Consider the following 17,266-nt stretch of genomic DNA (forward strand, 5'->3'; position numbering starts at 1 on the left):
GCTCAGGACGCAGTGCGTGACCATATAGGGAGAGGCCCCTCTACCCTCCACCCAGCTTCTGAAGAAAAGTACTGAAGTTAATACTAAAACAATCCCTAATAAGGAAAAGTTGCACTCGACGCTACGTCATGCCAAGCGCTGGCGGGGTCGAAGGGGAAGAGCTAACAAAACTCGGAGGCACGCCGCTCCGGGGATCTCTCTCTCTCGGGTTTAGGCAGCGACGGTAGTCAGCGTGAGTAGCAGCCGACTTGGGCTGAGGGCGGGCTGCAGGCAGACAGTTGGAGATAGTCGCCGATGAGCGTTTAGGCAGCGACCGCGGGACTCTGACGTAGGGTGCTAGTGTGGGCAGCAAAGTGCTGGAAAGTTCTATCAGGCAGCCAGAACGGTGGAAGTCAGTCACCGTCTCTGTAATGGGCTTGGCTATTCTGTAGGTACAATCACTACGCAGTTAGGGTGATCTGTATTCTTTATGAATAAATTAGAACTTTTATAACGTCCATACGAGTTTACTTCTACCAACATCCTAGCCTTGTACCTTCACACCAGGGAATTTAACATCTTAGCCAGATCAAAAGTCTCCCTCTCAATTAGGTCAACCGGCTAATTCCCGTTTACGAACCGTGTCGCTCAATCCCTCGCAAAACCCACGCTTGGGACGCGACAGTGTGTTTCCACTGCAGATGCCTTGGACATGTAAGCTACTTCAGAGAAAGTAGGCGAGTTTGATGACTACTGTGCCACATCAACATCGACCATCCCAATAGTTCCATTCAAGCCAGTCAGCCGCAGCTGACTATGTTCAACCTGTGGGATGAAGCTCATCGTCATACCCTGGATGAGGTCACTCCCCAACACACCATAGCCTAGCCTCCAAATTCAGCAATACTAAGCGAGGCGACCATTAGTGGAGGTGAGGCCAGTACAGATGGAAATATTCTTCAGACAACAGCCACCAAAATCTCGTGTCATCACTGACAGCCAACAAATCCACCCAATATTTGACTCTAGGGCTTCTTTTTCTGTAATATGCTTATCATTATCAGTTAAAAAAGGCTGTGTTCTATGATACAAAAGCAACTATACTGAAGATTGCAAATGTGAAATATGTCTAGTGATCAGGAAAAGCATTGCAAGAATGTCATTGATAGAGCACAGCCCTCTGAATGTATCAGTTTAACAGAATGTAGCTATGATATTATTATTGAATGGGACTTCTTGCATACATCACAATCATAGGCTTTGGAACATAAGAGCTCCAAATTGACAAAGCTACCAACAAACACACGTAACAAAGATTTCTCTGGGTGGTTATTTATTGTTGAAGACATTATTATCCTGCTGTCAACAATGAGATGAGTTCCAGCTGTCAATTCGATACTGAGGCTTACAATAGAAATCAAAATGCCAATAACAATCATAAGCATTGTATGTGATCAAGGAGCTAATCATCATGAGCAGTCATAACTCATCCCTAAAAGTATGTGTTTAGAAACAATTACTAACAAAGAGATAGAGGGGGTGGCCAGTACTTAGCTCAGTACAGCCGATAGAAACACAAAAAACAACCGAAAATTTAAGTTCCTAGCTTTCGGAATAAATGTTCGTTCATCAGGGAGGAGAGAGGGGAAAGAAAGGGAAGAAGGGAAAGTGGATTTAGTTACTCACAACCCAGGTTATGAAGCAACAGGGAAAGGAAAACAGGGAAGGTAGCAAGGATGGAAGCATGGTTGTCAGAGGGAAGCCAAAGATATTCTACTGTAGGTACTGTGCCAGCTTCAAACCAAAGAGGATGCATACAGAAGTAAAGAGGTGTATAGTATAAAGATGTAGGATGAAAAGATGCATGAATGGCTAAAGAGGAAAGGGAAAGAGGAGAAGACTGAAAAGTAAATGGGAGTGAGGTTGTTTAACGTAGGTTCAGTCCAGGGGGATTGCGGGATGAAAGGATGTGCTGGAGTGCAAGTTCCCATCTCTGCAGTTCAGAGGGACTGGTGTTGGGTGGGAGAAGCCAAATGGCGCATACGGTGTAGCAGGTTCCTAGGTCCCTAGAATTATGCTGGAGGGCATGCTCCGCTACTGGGTATTGGACATCTCCTAGGCGGACAGTTCGTCTGTGTCCGTTCATGCGCTCAGCCAGTTTAGTTGTTGTCATACCAATGTAAAAGGCTGTGCAGTGCAGGCATGTCAGCTTATAAATGACGTGTAGTTTCACACGTGGCCCTGCCTTGAATTGTGTATGTTTTACCAGTAGCGGGGCTGGAGTAGGTGGTTGTGGGGGGATGCATGGGGCAGGTTTTGCAACGGGGTCGGTTACAGGGGTAGGAACCGCTGGGTAGAGAAGGTAGTCTGGGGATATTGTAGGGTTTAACAAGGATGTTACGGAGGTTAGGGGGACGACGAAAGGCAACTCTGGGTGGTGTGGGGAGAATTTTGTCAAGGGATGATCTCATTTCAGGGGTTGACTTGAGAAAGTCATATCCCCGGCGGAGTAATTTATTGATGTATTCGAGGACAGGATAATATTGGGTGACAAGGGGGATGCTTCTATGTGGTCTGAGGGTAGGAATATTGTTGTTGGACGGGGAGGAATGTATTGCTCGGGAGATCTGTTTGTGGGCAAGGTCTGCAGGATAGTTGCGGGAGAGGAAAGCACTGGTCAGGTTACTGGTGTAATTGTTGAGGGATTCATCACTGGAGCAGATACGTTTGCCACGAATACCTAGGCTGTAGGGAAGGGAGCGTTTGATGTGGAATGGATGGCAGCTATCAAAGTGAAGGTACTGTTGTTTGTTGGTGGGTTTGATATGGACAGAGGTGGGGATGTGAGCTTCAACAAGATGAAGGTCAACATCCAGGAAGGTGGCTTGGGTTTTGGAGAAGGACCAGGTGAAATTCAGATTCGAAAAGGAGTTGAGGTTATGGAGGAAATTAAGGAGTGTTTCTTCACTATGAGTCCAGACCACAAAGATGTCATCTGTAAACCTATACCAGGCCAGGGGAAGCAGCTGTTGGGTCTTCAGGAAAGCCTCCTCCATGCAGCCCATGAAGAGGTTGGCATAGGATGGAGCCATCCTGGTTCCCATGGCAGTTCCCCTGATTTGTTTGTAGGTCTGGCCTTCAAAAGTGAAGTAATTATGGGTGAGGATGAAGTTGGTAAGTGTGATAAGGAACGAGGTTTTTGGAAGATCTTCGGGTGGGCGTTGGGAGAGGTAGTGCTCAAGGGCAGAGAGACCATGGGTGTGTGGGATGTTTGTGTAAAGGGATGTAGCATCTATGGTGACAAGAAAGGTTTCAGGTGGGAGAGGAGTGGGAATGGATTTGAGGCATTCTAGGAAGTGGTTTGTGTCCTTGATGTAGAATGGGAGTCTGCGGGTGATAGGTTGGAGGTGTTGGTCTACCAGAGCTGAGATACTTTCTGTTGGGGCTTTGAAGCCTGCTACAATGGGACGGCCAGGATGGTTCTCTTTGTGGATTTTGGGTAATAGGTAGAAGGTAGGGGTACGTGGCTCAGTGAGTAAGTCTATGGAAGCCGTTGTGAGGCCTTGTGAGGGACCTTGGATTTTTAGGATTTTCTGCAGCTCAGTCTGGATGGAGGGAATGGGATCCTGGGTAACAGCTTTGTAGGTTGAGGTGTCGGAGAGTTGACGCAGTCCTTCTGCCACATACTCCACACGGTCAAGTACCACAGTTGTGGAGCCTTTATCCGCCGGAAGGATTACAATAGAGCGGTCTGTTTTCAGCTGCTTAATGGCACGGGATTCAGCTGGGGTGATGTTGGGGGTTGTCGGGATGTTCTTCAAGAAGGACTGGGAGGCAACACTGGATGTGAGGAATTCCTGAAATGTCTGCAAGGGGTGGTTTTGGGGGGAGGAGGACCCCTTTGAGAAGGCGGTCAGAACTGTTCTAGACAAGGTTCAACACTGGGTCTAGTATTTGGGGGCTGTGTTTGGGTAGTGAAGTGATATTTCCAGTTGAGGTTCCGGGTGAATGAGAGGAGATCTTTAACCAGGGCAGTGTGGTTGAATTTAGGTGTGGGGCTAAAGGTTAAGCCTTTTGATAGAACAGATGTCTCTGGAGGAGAGAGGGATCTGGATGAGAGGTTTAGAACTGAATTGGGGTTGGTGATATGTGGCATTTGACTGTGGTTATAGTTGAGATTTGGTCTGTGTGGGGTATGTGCTGGGTTGGGGAGATTGAGTAGGGTGGCTAGGCTAGGTTTGTTGGCTATGAGGGGGGTTTGTTGACGGTTCTGTTGTGGTTGGTGTTTGTGAGGGATAGGGAGAGGGACCCCACTTCTTAGGTGTTGCACTAGCACTGTGGATAGTTTTTTTCAGGTGGTGTGTGGCATGGGACTCAAGTTTGCAGCTGGCTTCTGGGATGATGTTCCTGAGTGTGTTCTCCAAGCAAGGGTTTGAGACGTGGAGGACTTTGAAGAGAGATAGGAGCTGTTGGGAGTGGTGGTTACATGAAGTAGTGTAGAGATTCAGGACAAGTTGGGTAAGGGCTAAGGATTGAAGGTTCTAGAACTCCAGGAGAGATTTGTGGAAGGAGGAATTGCACCCAGAGATGGGAACTTTTAAGGTAAGTCCTTTAGGGGTAATTCCAAAGGTTAAGCAGGAACGGAGGAAAAGTATGTGGGATTGCAGTTTGGCTACGGTAGCCATTCATGCATCTTTTCATCCTACATCTTTATACTATACACCTCTTTACTTCTGTATGCATCCTCTTTGGTTTGAAGCTGGCACAGTACCTACAGTAGAATATCTTTGGCTTCCCTCTGACAACCATGCCTCCATCCTTGCTTCCTTTCCTGTTTTCCTTTCCCTGTTGCTTCATCACCTGGGTTGTGAGTAACTAAATCCAATTTCCCTTCTTCCCTTTCTTTCCCCTCTCTCCTCCCTGATGAAGGAACATTTATTCCGAAAGCTAGGAACTTAAATTTTGGGTTGTTTTTGTGTTTTTTGTATTTCTATCGGCTGTACTGAGCTGAGGTAAGTACTGGCCAGCCCCTCTATCTCTTTGTTAGTAATTGTTTCACATCTTTATATGAGATTTTCCATTAATTAGTATGTGTTTAGAAACAGCCAAACTGGTGAATCATGCTCCACTACCATTGCAGACTTCACAGGGAGGCAGCTGCTGTGGAACTGCCAATAGGATCTGACATGGCCTAGGTACAATATCAGTGATTAATAGCCCTTTAGGATGCTTTCAAATCAAGAGTGGATAAAAGACAGACCAAACAGCCCATGATAAAACACTGTATCATGATTGGGTACTCTCCACGAGTTAGCCAGCACTCTTACAAGGTGTCACCAGCTGAATGTGGATAATCCCAGAGAAAGTGGAGAATCTTCTTTGACGTCAGTATCTTCACTTGGAAGTCCTTCTTTCTAATAGTAAGTAAGTCGTAAGTGACAATGTATTTTAGGCTTGGTTCCTTCTTTGAAGAAAGTTTAATTCACAAAATGAGTTCTTTAAAACTGATTTGAATAGTTAAATTATTTTTCCATTATGTACACTTAGCTGCACTATGGTGAACATATTTTATACTGGAATTATACTTGGTTTCAAAATCTTCCACATCATCCTCTACAGTGAAATCTCCTGTCTGGGCTATGTAAAAGTCTCACAAATCAAGTTCATTATAGGCAGTAGGTCCTTATGATTCAGAGTTGTATGAATTTTTCCATTAGGTCACAGATGTGTGAGCTTATCAAAGAACTTCATACTTTTGTAACTTTAGTTTCTCCCAGCAGGTAATATGTTCAAACAACTTACAGCAATGCAGCTGTGTGGGGTCTTTGATGAACGCTGATATTTTGACAGGTGCATGCCCTGTTCTTTTAAAATAACACTGCAGCAAGAGAATGCTGTGCAAGGAAATTTAAAACATCAATTGCAGGGCATATGCCGAAACACACAAGTGCATGCGCTCCAAAAAAAAAAAAATCAATGCACAGTCATGAAACTTGGTAATGGTGTTCATCGTTCTGTACATATTCATCCTTCAATGTGACAAAATTTTCCCAACTATGGGTAACTTGTTGCAGATGTTGGCTGTAGAAGTCTGTTTTGGTTTTTCAGAAAATGATCCATCTCAATAAATCATATAGTCGTCATTCTACATTTACATCTACATGATTATTCTATTATTCACAATAAAGTGCCTGGCAGAGAGTTCAATGAACCACCTTCAAGCTGTCTCTCTACCATTCCACTCTCGAATGGCACGCAGGAAAAGTGAGGACTTAAATTTTTCTGTGTGAGCCCTGATTTCTCCTATTTTATTGTGATGATCATTTCTCCTTATGTATGTGGTTGCCAACAAAATGTTTTGCAGTTGGAGGAGAAAACTGGTGATTGAAATCTCATGAGAACATCCCATCCCAACAAAAAATGATTTTTTTTAATGATTGCCACTCCAATTCATGTATCATGTCAGTGGCACTATCTCCCCTTTTTCGCGATAACACAAAATGAGCTGCTGCCTTTGTACTTTTTCGATGTCATCCGTCAGTCCCACCTGATGCGGATCCCACATCGCACAGCAGTACTCCAGAATAGGGCAGATAAGCATGGTGTAAGCAGTCTCTTTAGTAGACCTGTTGCACGTTCTAAGTGTTCTGCCAATGAATCGCTGTCTCTGGTTTGCTCTATCCACAACATTATTTGTCTGGTTATTCCAATTTAGGTTATTTGTAATTTCAATCTCTAAGGATTTAGTTGAATTTAAAGCCTTAAGATTTGTGTGACTTATTGTGTAAGCAAAATTTAACAGACTTCTTTTAGTACTCACGTGAATGATTTCACACTTTTCTTTATTTAGGGTCAATTGGCACTTTTTGCAATATACAGATATCTTATCTAAATCATTTTGCAATTCGATTCAGTCATCTCATGACTTTACAAGATGGTAAATGACAGCATCATCTGCAAACAATCTAAGGCGTCTACTCAGATTGTCTTGTATGTAGTTAATATAGATCAGTAACAATACAGGGCCTATAACACTTCCTTGGGGAACGCCGCATATTGCTTCTGTTTGAACGCAGGATATTACTTCTGTTTTAGTTGATGACTTTCCATCTGTTGCTACTAACTGTGACCTTTCTGGCAGAAAATCATGAGGTGGTATTCCAGAGTTACGCAGTTTGGTTACAAGATGCTTGTGAGGAATGGTGTCAAAAGCCTTCTGGGAATCTAAAAATATGGACTCAATTTGACATCCCCTGTAGATGGCACTCATTACTTCATGAGTATACAGAGCTAGTTGTGGTTTGCAAGAACAATATTTTCAGAATCCATGCTGACTATTCTGAAGATGACTGCCAAGCAATGGTTTCGTTATCTGAGGGAAGAGGGAGAAGTCATTGGATGGCAAAATTTGATAGGAGCATGTGTGACTGTATGATGTGCAGAATGATTTAGGGCATTACTGTGAAGCAAAAACTTCCCCTCAAAAACTTCCTCTGTGAGCAGCATTCCACAATGCTTCATTATGATCGACTCCTGTAACCTGTCAGGATGGTTTTCAGTAATGTGCTTCTGTGACAGTTGCCATATGCTTCACCAACTATGCATGGATTTTTAATGTGTTATTCTCCTTCAAAAGCAGAAAACCAATTATCGCTTGATACATTACTTTATGAAGGAGGGCAGTTTTTGTTTCGGCTGTAAGGTAAAGGCAGGACAGATGCTGAACATATTTTCAAATTAATTTTTATTGTATAATTTTTATCAACATAACCCTTAAATTAGTTTTAATTTTTATCAATATAACACTTAAATTGCAATAAATTTAAGCAAGATTGGTGGTCTGAAAATTGTACATTGTTACAGAAATTATCGTATTACAAAAGACTTTATGACAAAGGAACATTCTTACACAATGGCTTGTAAATTTCAAGAAAATATTGAATGCTGCGCAAGATGTCACAAAAGAGGGTAACAGATGGCCACATGCAAAAGACAATGAAAATTACATTCACTCTGATTTTTGATTTTCAATTTATTTTTAAACCGTCCACAAAAGCAACATATGTTCTCATTTAGAGTGCATGATTCATGACATCATCTAGAACATCCTAAACACTGAATCCAATCAGAGATAAAGTTCAAGGCACTCTACACATTCATTTTCTTCAAAATTTAATCCATCACGGCAACTATTGTGTAGGAAAATATCATCATCATCATCATCATCATCATCATCTTTAATTGTGTCTTCAAACAGAAGCTTCTTTGGCAGTTTTTTCCCTCTGGTTTTGGGGATTTGATTTCTTTCAGCTGCTACATCTTTTTGTGCACAGACTTTTCCTTTTTTCTTTCCTTCAGTGATTTTCTTTCTTTTCATTGCTAATAAACTCACTGCATGTTACAGTCATTGCTGACTGTTTTCTTTTGGATTTACTTCTCTGAAGTAGTGCAGGAACAGGTTAAATCTGTTCCAGCAGTTTTTATGGAGTTTTTCCATGAGGAGCCACTGAGTTGTCATTTACACTGCAACTGACATGTGCAGTTGGTTGAACAGTAGTCAAATTTGTGAATGTTTGCAAGTAGAATGGTGTCCTGTAAACAAACTCATTTTAGGTGTTGATGTTGATGGCTGATCTGGAGTCAAGTTTTTAAAGACATCTTCAACAGTTGGGAGTTCAGTCTCAGTATTGTTAATGTCTGACACAGAGGCATGGTTACGAATTACTGCTCTATCAAGTGAGATAATTGCAATAGCTCTAAATACAGATACACCAATCTTGACAATTGCAGCATGAGTCCATGCGTTGAGTAACTCTCCAAACTGCTGCCTTGTAATTCTTCTGTCTTTGCTTGTATTAGCTACAATCCATCACCATCTACCAGAAGCAGAGCAGAGCCAGGTGCCTTTCTAGAAAGGTAATTGTTTTTGAACCAATCCATGAAAATATCAGAGTTGACATTAGCGGAGTATTTTTTCATAACAACTGATCATGGATGCTTGTTATGTTCAGTGTCTTGTTATTTTATTTACTCTTCGAAAAAACAGTAAGGTAGTAAGAAATCTCCCTCAGCGTTACAGCAGGCAGTAACAGTTATTGTCTGTCTCTCCTTTTTCAACAGAAGTAATAACATAACAACTCAGCTTCTTGTAGCTGACACAACCTTCCCATGCTTGTTGTTTAACTGGAGACCAGTTTCATCTAAGATGTAGATACTATCTGGTTTATCCAAAAACCAATTTTCTGTCAACGTTTTGTGTCAGCAGGTCAAAGTAAGAGTTCACTTCGTCTCTGTCCATTCCAATTGCTCTGGCAATATAAAGCCTCTGCTCTTTTCTGGTGCTTAAGTCTGTATTACACTCTAAAAATGAGTTCACTGCTTCCAGTTTGTAGGTGAATCTGGTAAGACACTGATCACATACGTAAAGAGAGTGATCGTTATAAGGTAACGCCCGATAGGTATGCAACACACCCAGTGTACAGGTAATGCGGATACAACCTTAACAGACCAAAGCTAGTAGAAAAACTACTGTACCCTAGAAATCAAAGCATGGTGATTTCAATATATACTAGGACTGCAGGCATGTTTCTGCAAACTAACAAAAAAATTAATTACATAACTTATTTTTTCGAGGTATTAATTAAAACTTTGTGAGTGCTTCATGAAAAGCCTTCTAGGTGCAAGGCCTACACACAACAGTCATATTGGCACGTGTCGTCACAAACTGTTGTCCATCTTATCTGTAGTCGGCAGTCCTGTTGGCGTGAATGTCGTGTTGAAAGTGTGTGCCACATGAAAGTGATATATATTTCATACAATAATCACGTGCAGTTCTTTGAAGTATGGGATACAAGTGTTGCGTTTCCTTTTGCCAGGGAAATTATAAATTCCAAAAAGGCATGAAAGTGCACATGTTTCGATTTACCTAATGTGTGAAGTTGAGAAATTGCTGGATTGCAGCTATTCCCAGACAGGAACTTGTGTCTACGCATCATTCAAGGGTAAGTAGAGGACAAAAAAATTATAGCGTGTTATTTGTTTCAATTGCATCACATTTGCCAATTGTTTTTAAAAGCAATTATGTATCATGTGCCAGTATAATTTGTTTCTTAATTCTGGACCATTGCTGTGAGATTAATATGAAGCAACTATTGTCACACAGAATAGTTATATTAATTAGTGTGGCTCGAAAATGTTTAGTATTCCTTATCATTCCTACCAGATTATTGAGTTTCGAGTACTTTTATTTGGAAGAGCTACAGAATGATTTTGTTCAGTTTCACACATACAGCTATTCAGAAATAATTTCAATTTGAGTAAACTACCTTAGAAAATTGCTTTAATGAATTCAGTGTTCGACAGATTAAGCAGTATAGAAAGCAGGATTTTAATGTAAGTGCATTGTGATTAAATTAACGGCACTCTGTGACACGAATTTACGCCAAGGATATAGGAGAAACAATCTTTTCATGTTTAAGGTTCTAAAGTTCTGGAGAAACGGGGAAATAAAATATTTTTTGGGTTTTTTTGATTTATTAAACAGTGTCAGGAGGTGCTCCACTTCGTCGAATGATTTGAGTTTCGTGTGAGGTCAGCAAATATTGAAGTGGAGAGGAAAATTTACGAAAATAAACAGAGAAACAAATTTTTAAATTCTGTAGGAGCTCCAGCTGCTTTATTTAAAACCAAAAACGTCTGCTCGTTATTGCATACTGCCGATTTCTTACTGCAAGAATACGTAGCTCATAAGGTGAAAGAATTTACAATTACTGTTTGTGTTCAATCCCAAAAACGCGTATTTAATGCAGATCGTCAAAATAATTTTACATCTTGAAATAACATAGGACAGTTTTGTTCAGTTACTTTACGCAATGATATAAATTTCTACATTTTCATTACAAGGACGCGTAGGACAGGAAAGCACGAGAATCCCTATGCTGTCTCACAAGGGAACCTCCCCATCACACCCCCCTCAGATTTAGTTATAAGTTGGCACAGTGGATAGGCCTTGAAAAACTGAACACAGATCAATCGAGAAAACAGGAAGAAGTTGTGTGGAACTGTGAAAAAAAAGAAAAATATACAAACTGAGTAGTCCATGTGCAAGATAGTCCACATAAATGATACTGCAAGATCAGGAGCGCCGTGGTCTCGTGGTTTGCGTGAGAAGCTGCGGAACGAGAGGTCCTTGGTTTAAGTCTTCCCTGGAGTGAAAAGTTTATTTTAGCAGAGTTATGATATGTCCGTTCGTTCATTGACGTTTCTGTTCACTGTAATAAGTTTAGTGTCTGTCTTTTGCGTCCGCATCGCAAAACCGTGCGATTAGCAGACGAAAGGACGTGCCCCTCCAATGGGAATCGAAAACTTTTGATCGCAAGGTCACAGGTCAACCGATTCCTCCACAGGAAAACACGTCTGATATATTCTATACGACACTGGTAACGACATGTGCGTCACATGACAGGAGTATGTTGTGACACACCTAACTTGCACACTTGGCGAATGGGTTTTACCTTGCCCGATTTAGGTTATGTTGTGGATGCGATAATCACTTCCAAAAAAGTGATGAAAACATACGAGTGTGTCACACAAACTGCAACAAATGAATGCAACAGTTTCACAGTCGCACAGTTTTACCTGTGCTCTGTTAAAACATGTTTTTAACGGTTTTCACGTTTTCAAAATTTTCCTTGTGTAGACCGCCAAATTCTGCATATGTCCATGCAAATCTGAACATGTCCTGGAATCTTGGAGAGCGAAGTTGATTATGTGTGAATGCCTGAACTTTGATAATTGTCCGAAAAAAAAAAATTAAATTTTACACTCAAGGGAAGACTTGAATCTAGGACCTTTCACTCCGCAGCTGCTCACGCTAACCACGGGACCACGGCGCTCCTAATCTCACATTTGTCATTGATGTTGCCTATGTTGCACATGGACTACTCAGTTTGTATATTTTGCTAATTTTTTTATAGTTCCACACAACTTCTTTCTGTTTTCTGGATTGATCTGTGTTCAGTTTTTCAAGGCCTATCCACCGTGCCAACTTATAACTAAATCTGACGGGGGTGCGATTGGGAGGTTCCCTTGTCAGCTCTAAAACCCGTAAAATTCGTATAGCTGCAGAGTGCTTAACAGGAGCGCTCCGGTACAGACCTGGCCATCAGTATGTGACGTCACAAGCGTGCGCGCAGGCCTGTAGTCTAGGTGGTGTTGCTCCATGTGGGATGAAGTCCATTCTTTCTGTGTCGAGCGTCGATTCTTTTCAGTACAATTTGGTCCAGTTACAAGATTTGCTCTTATAAGGTCTAAATGCGTGCAAATGGCTTACCGTTTTGACTTCGGAATCGTCCCACGGAGGCGAGAGCGGTGGCGGCGGCGTGGGCGCAGTCGGCGGCGAAGTAGAGGGTGGCACGAAGACGTTCTCCTTGGAGTCCGCATTGAGGAGGCGGCGCAGCTTGGTCTGTAGTTGGTCGCCCCCGGTGGCGTTTGGCCCACTGCGGCGCTGTGCGGGGGCGGCGGCACGGGGGCTGCGAGGTGGCACCGGAGGTGGAGCTGGCCGGGGGCCCTGGCCAGGGCTCGCGAGTACCTGCGTGGTCGCCGCCTGCTGTTGCTGGTGGTGGTGTTGCTGCTGCTGGTATTGGTGGTGGTGCTGGTGGATATCTGCAACATGCAAATGCACTCGTGGGGGAGAGGCGTTCATTTTACAATAATATATCGGTATCTACATCAAAAAGGTGGGAATTTCAGGAGATGGGACATGGATAAAGTGAAAGAACCAGAGGTTGTGCACAGTTTCAGGGAGAGCATAAGGGAACAATTGGCAGGAATGGGGGAAAGAAGAACAGTAGAAGTAGAATGGGTAGCTTTGTTGAATGAAATAGTGAAGGCAGCAGAGGATCAAGTAGGTAAAAAGACGAGGGCTAGTAGAAATCTTTGGGTAACAGAAGAAATACTGAATTTAATTGATGAAAGGAGAAAATACAAAAATGCAGTAAGCGAAGCAGGCAAAAAGGAATACAGACGTCTCAAAAATGAGATCGACAGGAAGTGCAAAATGGCTAAGCAGGGATGGCTAGAGGACAAATGTAAGCATGTAGAGACTTATCTCATGAGGGTAAGATAGATACTGCCTACAGGAAAATTAAAGAGACCTTTGGAGAAAAGAGAAACCAGTTCTAAGCAAAGAAGGGAAAGCAGAAAGGTGGAAGGATTATATAGAGGGTCTATACAAGGGCGATGTACTTGAGGACAATATTATGGAAATGGAAGAGGATGTAGATGAAGATGAAATGGGAGATACGATATTGCGTGAAGAGTTTGACAGAGCACTGAAAGACCTGAGTCGAAACAAGGCTCCGGGAGTAGACAACATTCCATTAGAACTACTGACAGCCTTGGGAGAGCCATTCCTGATAAAACTCTACCATCTGGTGAGCAAGATGTACGAGACAGGCGAAATACCCTCAGACTTCAAGAAGAATATAATATTCCAATCCCGAAGAAAGCAGGTGTTGACAGATGTGAAAATTACCTAACTGTCAGTTTAATAAGTCACGGCTGCAAAATACTAACGCGAATTCTTCACAGACGATTGGAAAAAGTGGTAGAAGCCGACCTCGGGGAAGATCAGATTGAATTCCGTAGAAATGTTGGAACACGTGAGGCAATACTGACCTTACAACTTATCTTAGACGAAAGATTAAGGAGAGGCAAACCTACATTTCTAGCATTTGTAGACTTAGAGAAAGCTTTTGACAATGTTGACTGGAATACTCTCTTTCAAATTCTAAAGGTGGCAGGGGTAAAATACAGGGAGCGAAAGGCTATTTACAGTTTGTACACAAAGTAGATGTCAGTTATCAGAGTTGAGGGGTATGAAAGGGAAGCATTGGTTGGGAAGGGAGTGAGACAGGGTTGTAGTCTCCCCCCGATGCTATTCAATCTGTATATTGAGAAAGCAGTGAAGGTAACGAAAGAAAAATTCGCAGTAGGTATTAAAATTCATGGAGAAGAAAACTTTGAGGTTCACCGATGACAGAGGCAGCAAAGGACTTGGAAGAGCAGTTGAACGGAATGGACAGTGTCTTGAAAGAAGGATATAAGATGAACATCAACAAAAGCAAAACGAGGATAATGGAATGTAATCGAATTAAGTCGGGTAATGCTGAGGGAATTAGATTAGGAAATGAGACGCTTAAAGTAGTAAAGGAGTTTTGCTATTTGGGGAGCAAAATAACTGATGGTCGAAGTAGAGAGGATATAAAATGTAGACTGGCAATCGCAAGGAAAGCGTTTCTGAAGAAGAGAAATTTGTTAACATCGAGTATAGATTTTAGTGTCAGGAAGTCGTTTCTGAAAGTATTTGTCTGCAGTGTAGCCATGTATTGAAGTGAAACATGGACGATAACTAGTTTGGACAAGAAGAGAACAGAAGCTTTCGAAATGTGGTGCTACAGAAGAATGCTGAAGATTAGATGGGTAGATCACATAACTAATGAGGAGGTACTGAATAGGATTGGGGAGAAGAGGAGCTTGTGGCACAACTTGACTACAGGAAGGGATCGGTTGGTAGTACATGTTCTGAGGCATGAAGGGATCACCAATTTAGTACTGATGGGCAGCGTGGAGGGTAAAAATCGTAGAGGGAGACCAAGAGATGAATACACTAAGCAGATTCAGAAGAATGTAGGCTGCAGTAGGTACTGGGAGATAAAGAGGCTTGCACAGGATAGAGTAGCATGGAGAGCTGCATCAAACCAGTCTCAGGACTGAAGACAACAACAAGTACTTACACCTGGGAGCCCTGAGGAGCCGCGGATCGACGCCCGGAGAGGCGGTGACTTGTAGGTGGCCAGAGTGCTTGAGCTGCTGCTGGCGGTCCAACACCGTCTCAGACTTCACGTAGAACGCCTTGCTTTCCTGAAGCAGTTCCACCGCGCTCTTCCTCTTGGCTGCAACAGAAAGGGCGAGGTCGCACGGTCACAACAGCGTGTTGCGCGGAAAAATAGTATATAATAGCACAATTGTTGTAATCTGTGGTAGTTATCAGGGCACGGGGCACAACATCTATACAGTTTGTTAACTCTAAATTGGCCGTTTGGCAGAAGAGGTTGTAAGATAGTGTAGGCGTTCTATCTTCTGTTCCTCTCTAGTGATGTGCTGCCTGTTTTAATCCACTCTAAGACAACAAAAAAACAGATGAGCCACGACGGAATTATCCGAATCGGAAGGAAGTAGGTAGATGTAATGCATGTGTACACACAAACAAGTGATTACAGTTTCAGAAAAGTTGGATGATTTATTCCAGAGAAAGAGCTTCACAAATTGTGCAAGCCAATAACGTGTTGGCCAACCCCTGACCGTTATCCAAGCAATTATTGGGTTGGGTTGTTTTGGGGAAGGAGACCAGACAGCGAGGTCATCGGTCTCATCGGATTAGGCAAGGACGGGGAAGGAAGTCGGCCGTGCCCTTCGAAAGGAACCATCCCGGCATTTGCCTGGAGCGATTTAGGGAAATCACGGAAGACCTAAATCAGGATGGCCGGGCGCGGGATTGAACCATCGTCCTCCCGAATGGGAGTCCAGTGTCTAACCACTGCGACACCTCTCACGGTCAAGCAATTATTAATCTTGGCATTGATTGAAAGAGATGTTGGATGTGCTCGTAAGGGATATCGTGCCAAATTCTTTAATGGCACTTACGATCGTCAAAATCCCGATCCCTGTCGGAGGCCCTGCCTATATTTCTCCAAACATGCTCAGATGGGGAGAGATCCAGTTATCTTGCTGGTCGAGATAGGGACTCGCAAGCACGAAGACAAGCCGTAGAAACTCTCGCAGAGTGCTGTGGGCATTATCATGTTGGAATGTAAGCCCAGGATGGCTTGCCATGAAGGGTAACAAAACGGGGGCGTAGAATATCGTCGGCTTATCACTGTGAATAGAATTGGGGAGAAGTGGAGTTTGTGGCACAACTTGACAAGAAGAAGGGGCCGGTTGGTAGGACATGTTCTGAGGCATCAAGGAATCACAAATTTAGTATTGGAGGGCAGCGTGGAGGGTAAAAATCGTAGAGGGAGACCAAGAGATGAATACACTGAGCAGATTCAGAAGGATGTAGGTTGCAGGAAATACTGGGAGATGAAGAAGCTTGCACAGGAGAGCTGCATCAAACCAGTCTCAGGACTGAAGACCACAACAACAACAACCACTGTGCTGTAAAGGTGCCGCGGATGACAACCAAAGAGGTGGTGCTATGAAATGAAATGACACCTCAGACTATCATTTGTGGTTGCCGTGCTGTGTGGCGGGCGACAATGAGGTTGACATACCACCGTTGTCCGGAGCGTCTTTGCCGGCCATCGGGGCTCAATTCGAAGAGAGACTCATCACTGAAGATAGTTCTACTTCAGTCAATGAGATTCCAGCCGGAAGACGTCTCTCGAGACGCCCGAGACACCGGTGTGATACCAAAATGGCTGTTTGATTTCTGCGTTTATTACAGGAAATAAAAGGATAAAAAACCGAAAATCGGTTATTACAGAAACCGGTTATTTGGAGCGATTTTAACAAGTTCAACCGGAGTAGAAAAAAAACGATATAACCGAAAACCGATTGTCTGAGCGACAACCGCCATCCCTAGGGGTGTAAGCTGGATTCCAAGCCACGCAGCGGGGAACACGGTTTCGCTTTTTCAAAGAGTAACTTTAATTTTGTATTACGTTTTTGGGTATTGTACTTGTACTGGTCATTGCCAGAAGCTATTTGTTGTTGTGATCTTCAGTCCAAAGACTGGTTTGATGCAGCTCTCCAAGCTAATCCATCCCGTGTAAACGCCGGCCGCTGTGGCCGAGCGGTTCTAGGCGCTTCAGTCCGCAACCGCGCTGCTGCTACTATCGCAGGTTTGAATCCTGCCTCAGGCACGGATGTGTGTGATCTCCTTAGGTTAGTTAGGTGTAAGTAGTTCTAAGTCTAGGGGACTGATGACCTCCGATGCTAAGTCCCATTGTGCTTAGAGCCATTTGAACCATTTGAACCCGTGTAAACATCTTCATTTCTGCTAACTACTGCAAACTACATCCATTTAAATCTGCATATTGTAGTCAGACTTTAGGCTCTCTCTACAATTTTGTGCTCCACACTTCGCATTTTAACGATTCCTTCGTGGCTCCTAATGTCTGCCTTATCCAGTAAGATGGTGCAACATGCCAAGCGTCTAAGGTATCCTCAGGACGAGTTCATAATATCTACACTGAGGAATGAACTAGCAGCAAAAATTTATGCC

General features: G+C 43.0%; 1 protein-coding gene across 5 annotated transcripts in view; it reads right to left on the minus strand.

Annotated features, from left to right (window-relative positions):
* LOC126279011 (protein FAM110B) overlaps positions 1-17,266 on the minus strand; it is a 1,155,794-nt gene that overhangs the window by 41,376 nt on the left and 1,097,152 nt on the right. For all 5 annotated transcript variants that reach the window (XM_049979391.1, XM_049979392.1, XM_049979394.1 and 2 more), the window contains 2 exons: positions 14,775-14,933; positions 12,311-12,642 (listed from right to left, as the gene is read on the minus strand). In XM_049979391.1, coding sequence (XP_049835348.1) covers positions 12,311-12,642; positions 14,775-14,933 — 491 coding nt within the window. The remainder of the gene's footprint in view (positions 1-12,310; positions 12,643-14,774; positions 14,934-17,266) is intronic.

This window comes from Schistocerca gregaria, chromosome 6, assembly GCF_023897955.1.
Source record: "Schistocerca gregaria isolate iqSchGreg1 chromosome 6, iqSchGreg1.2, whole genome shotgun sequence".
Taxonomy (NCBI): Eukaryota; Metazoa; Arthropoda; class Insecta; order Orthoptera; family Acrididae; genus Schistocerca; species Schistocerca gregaria.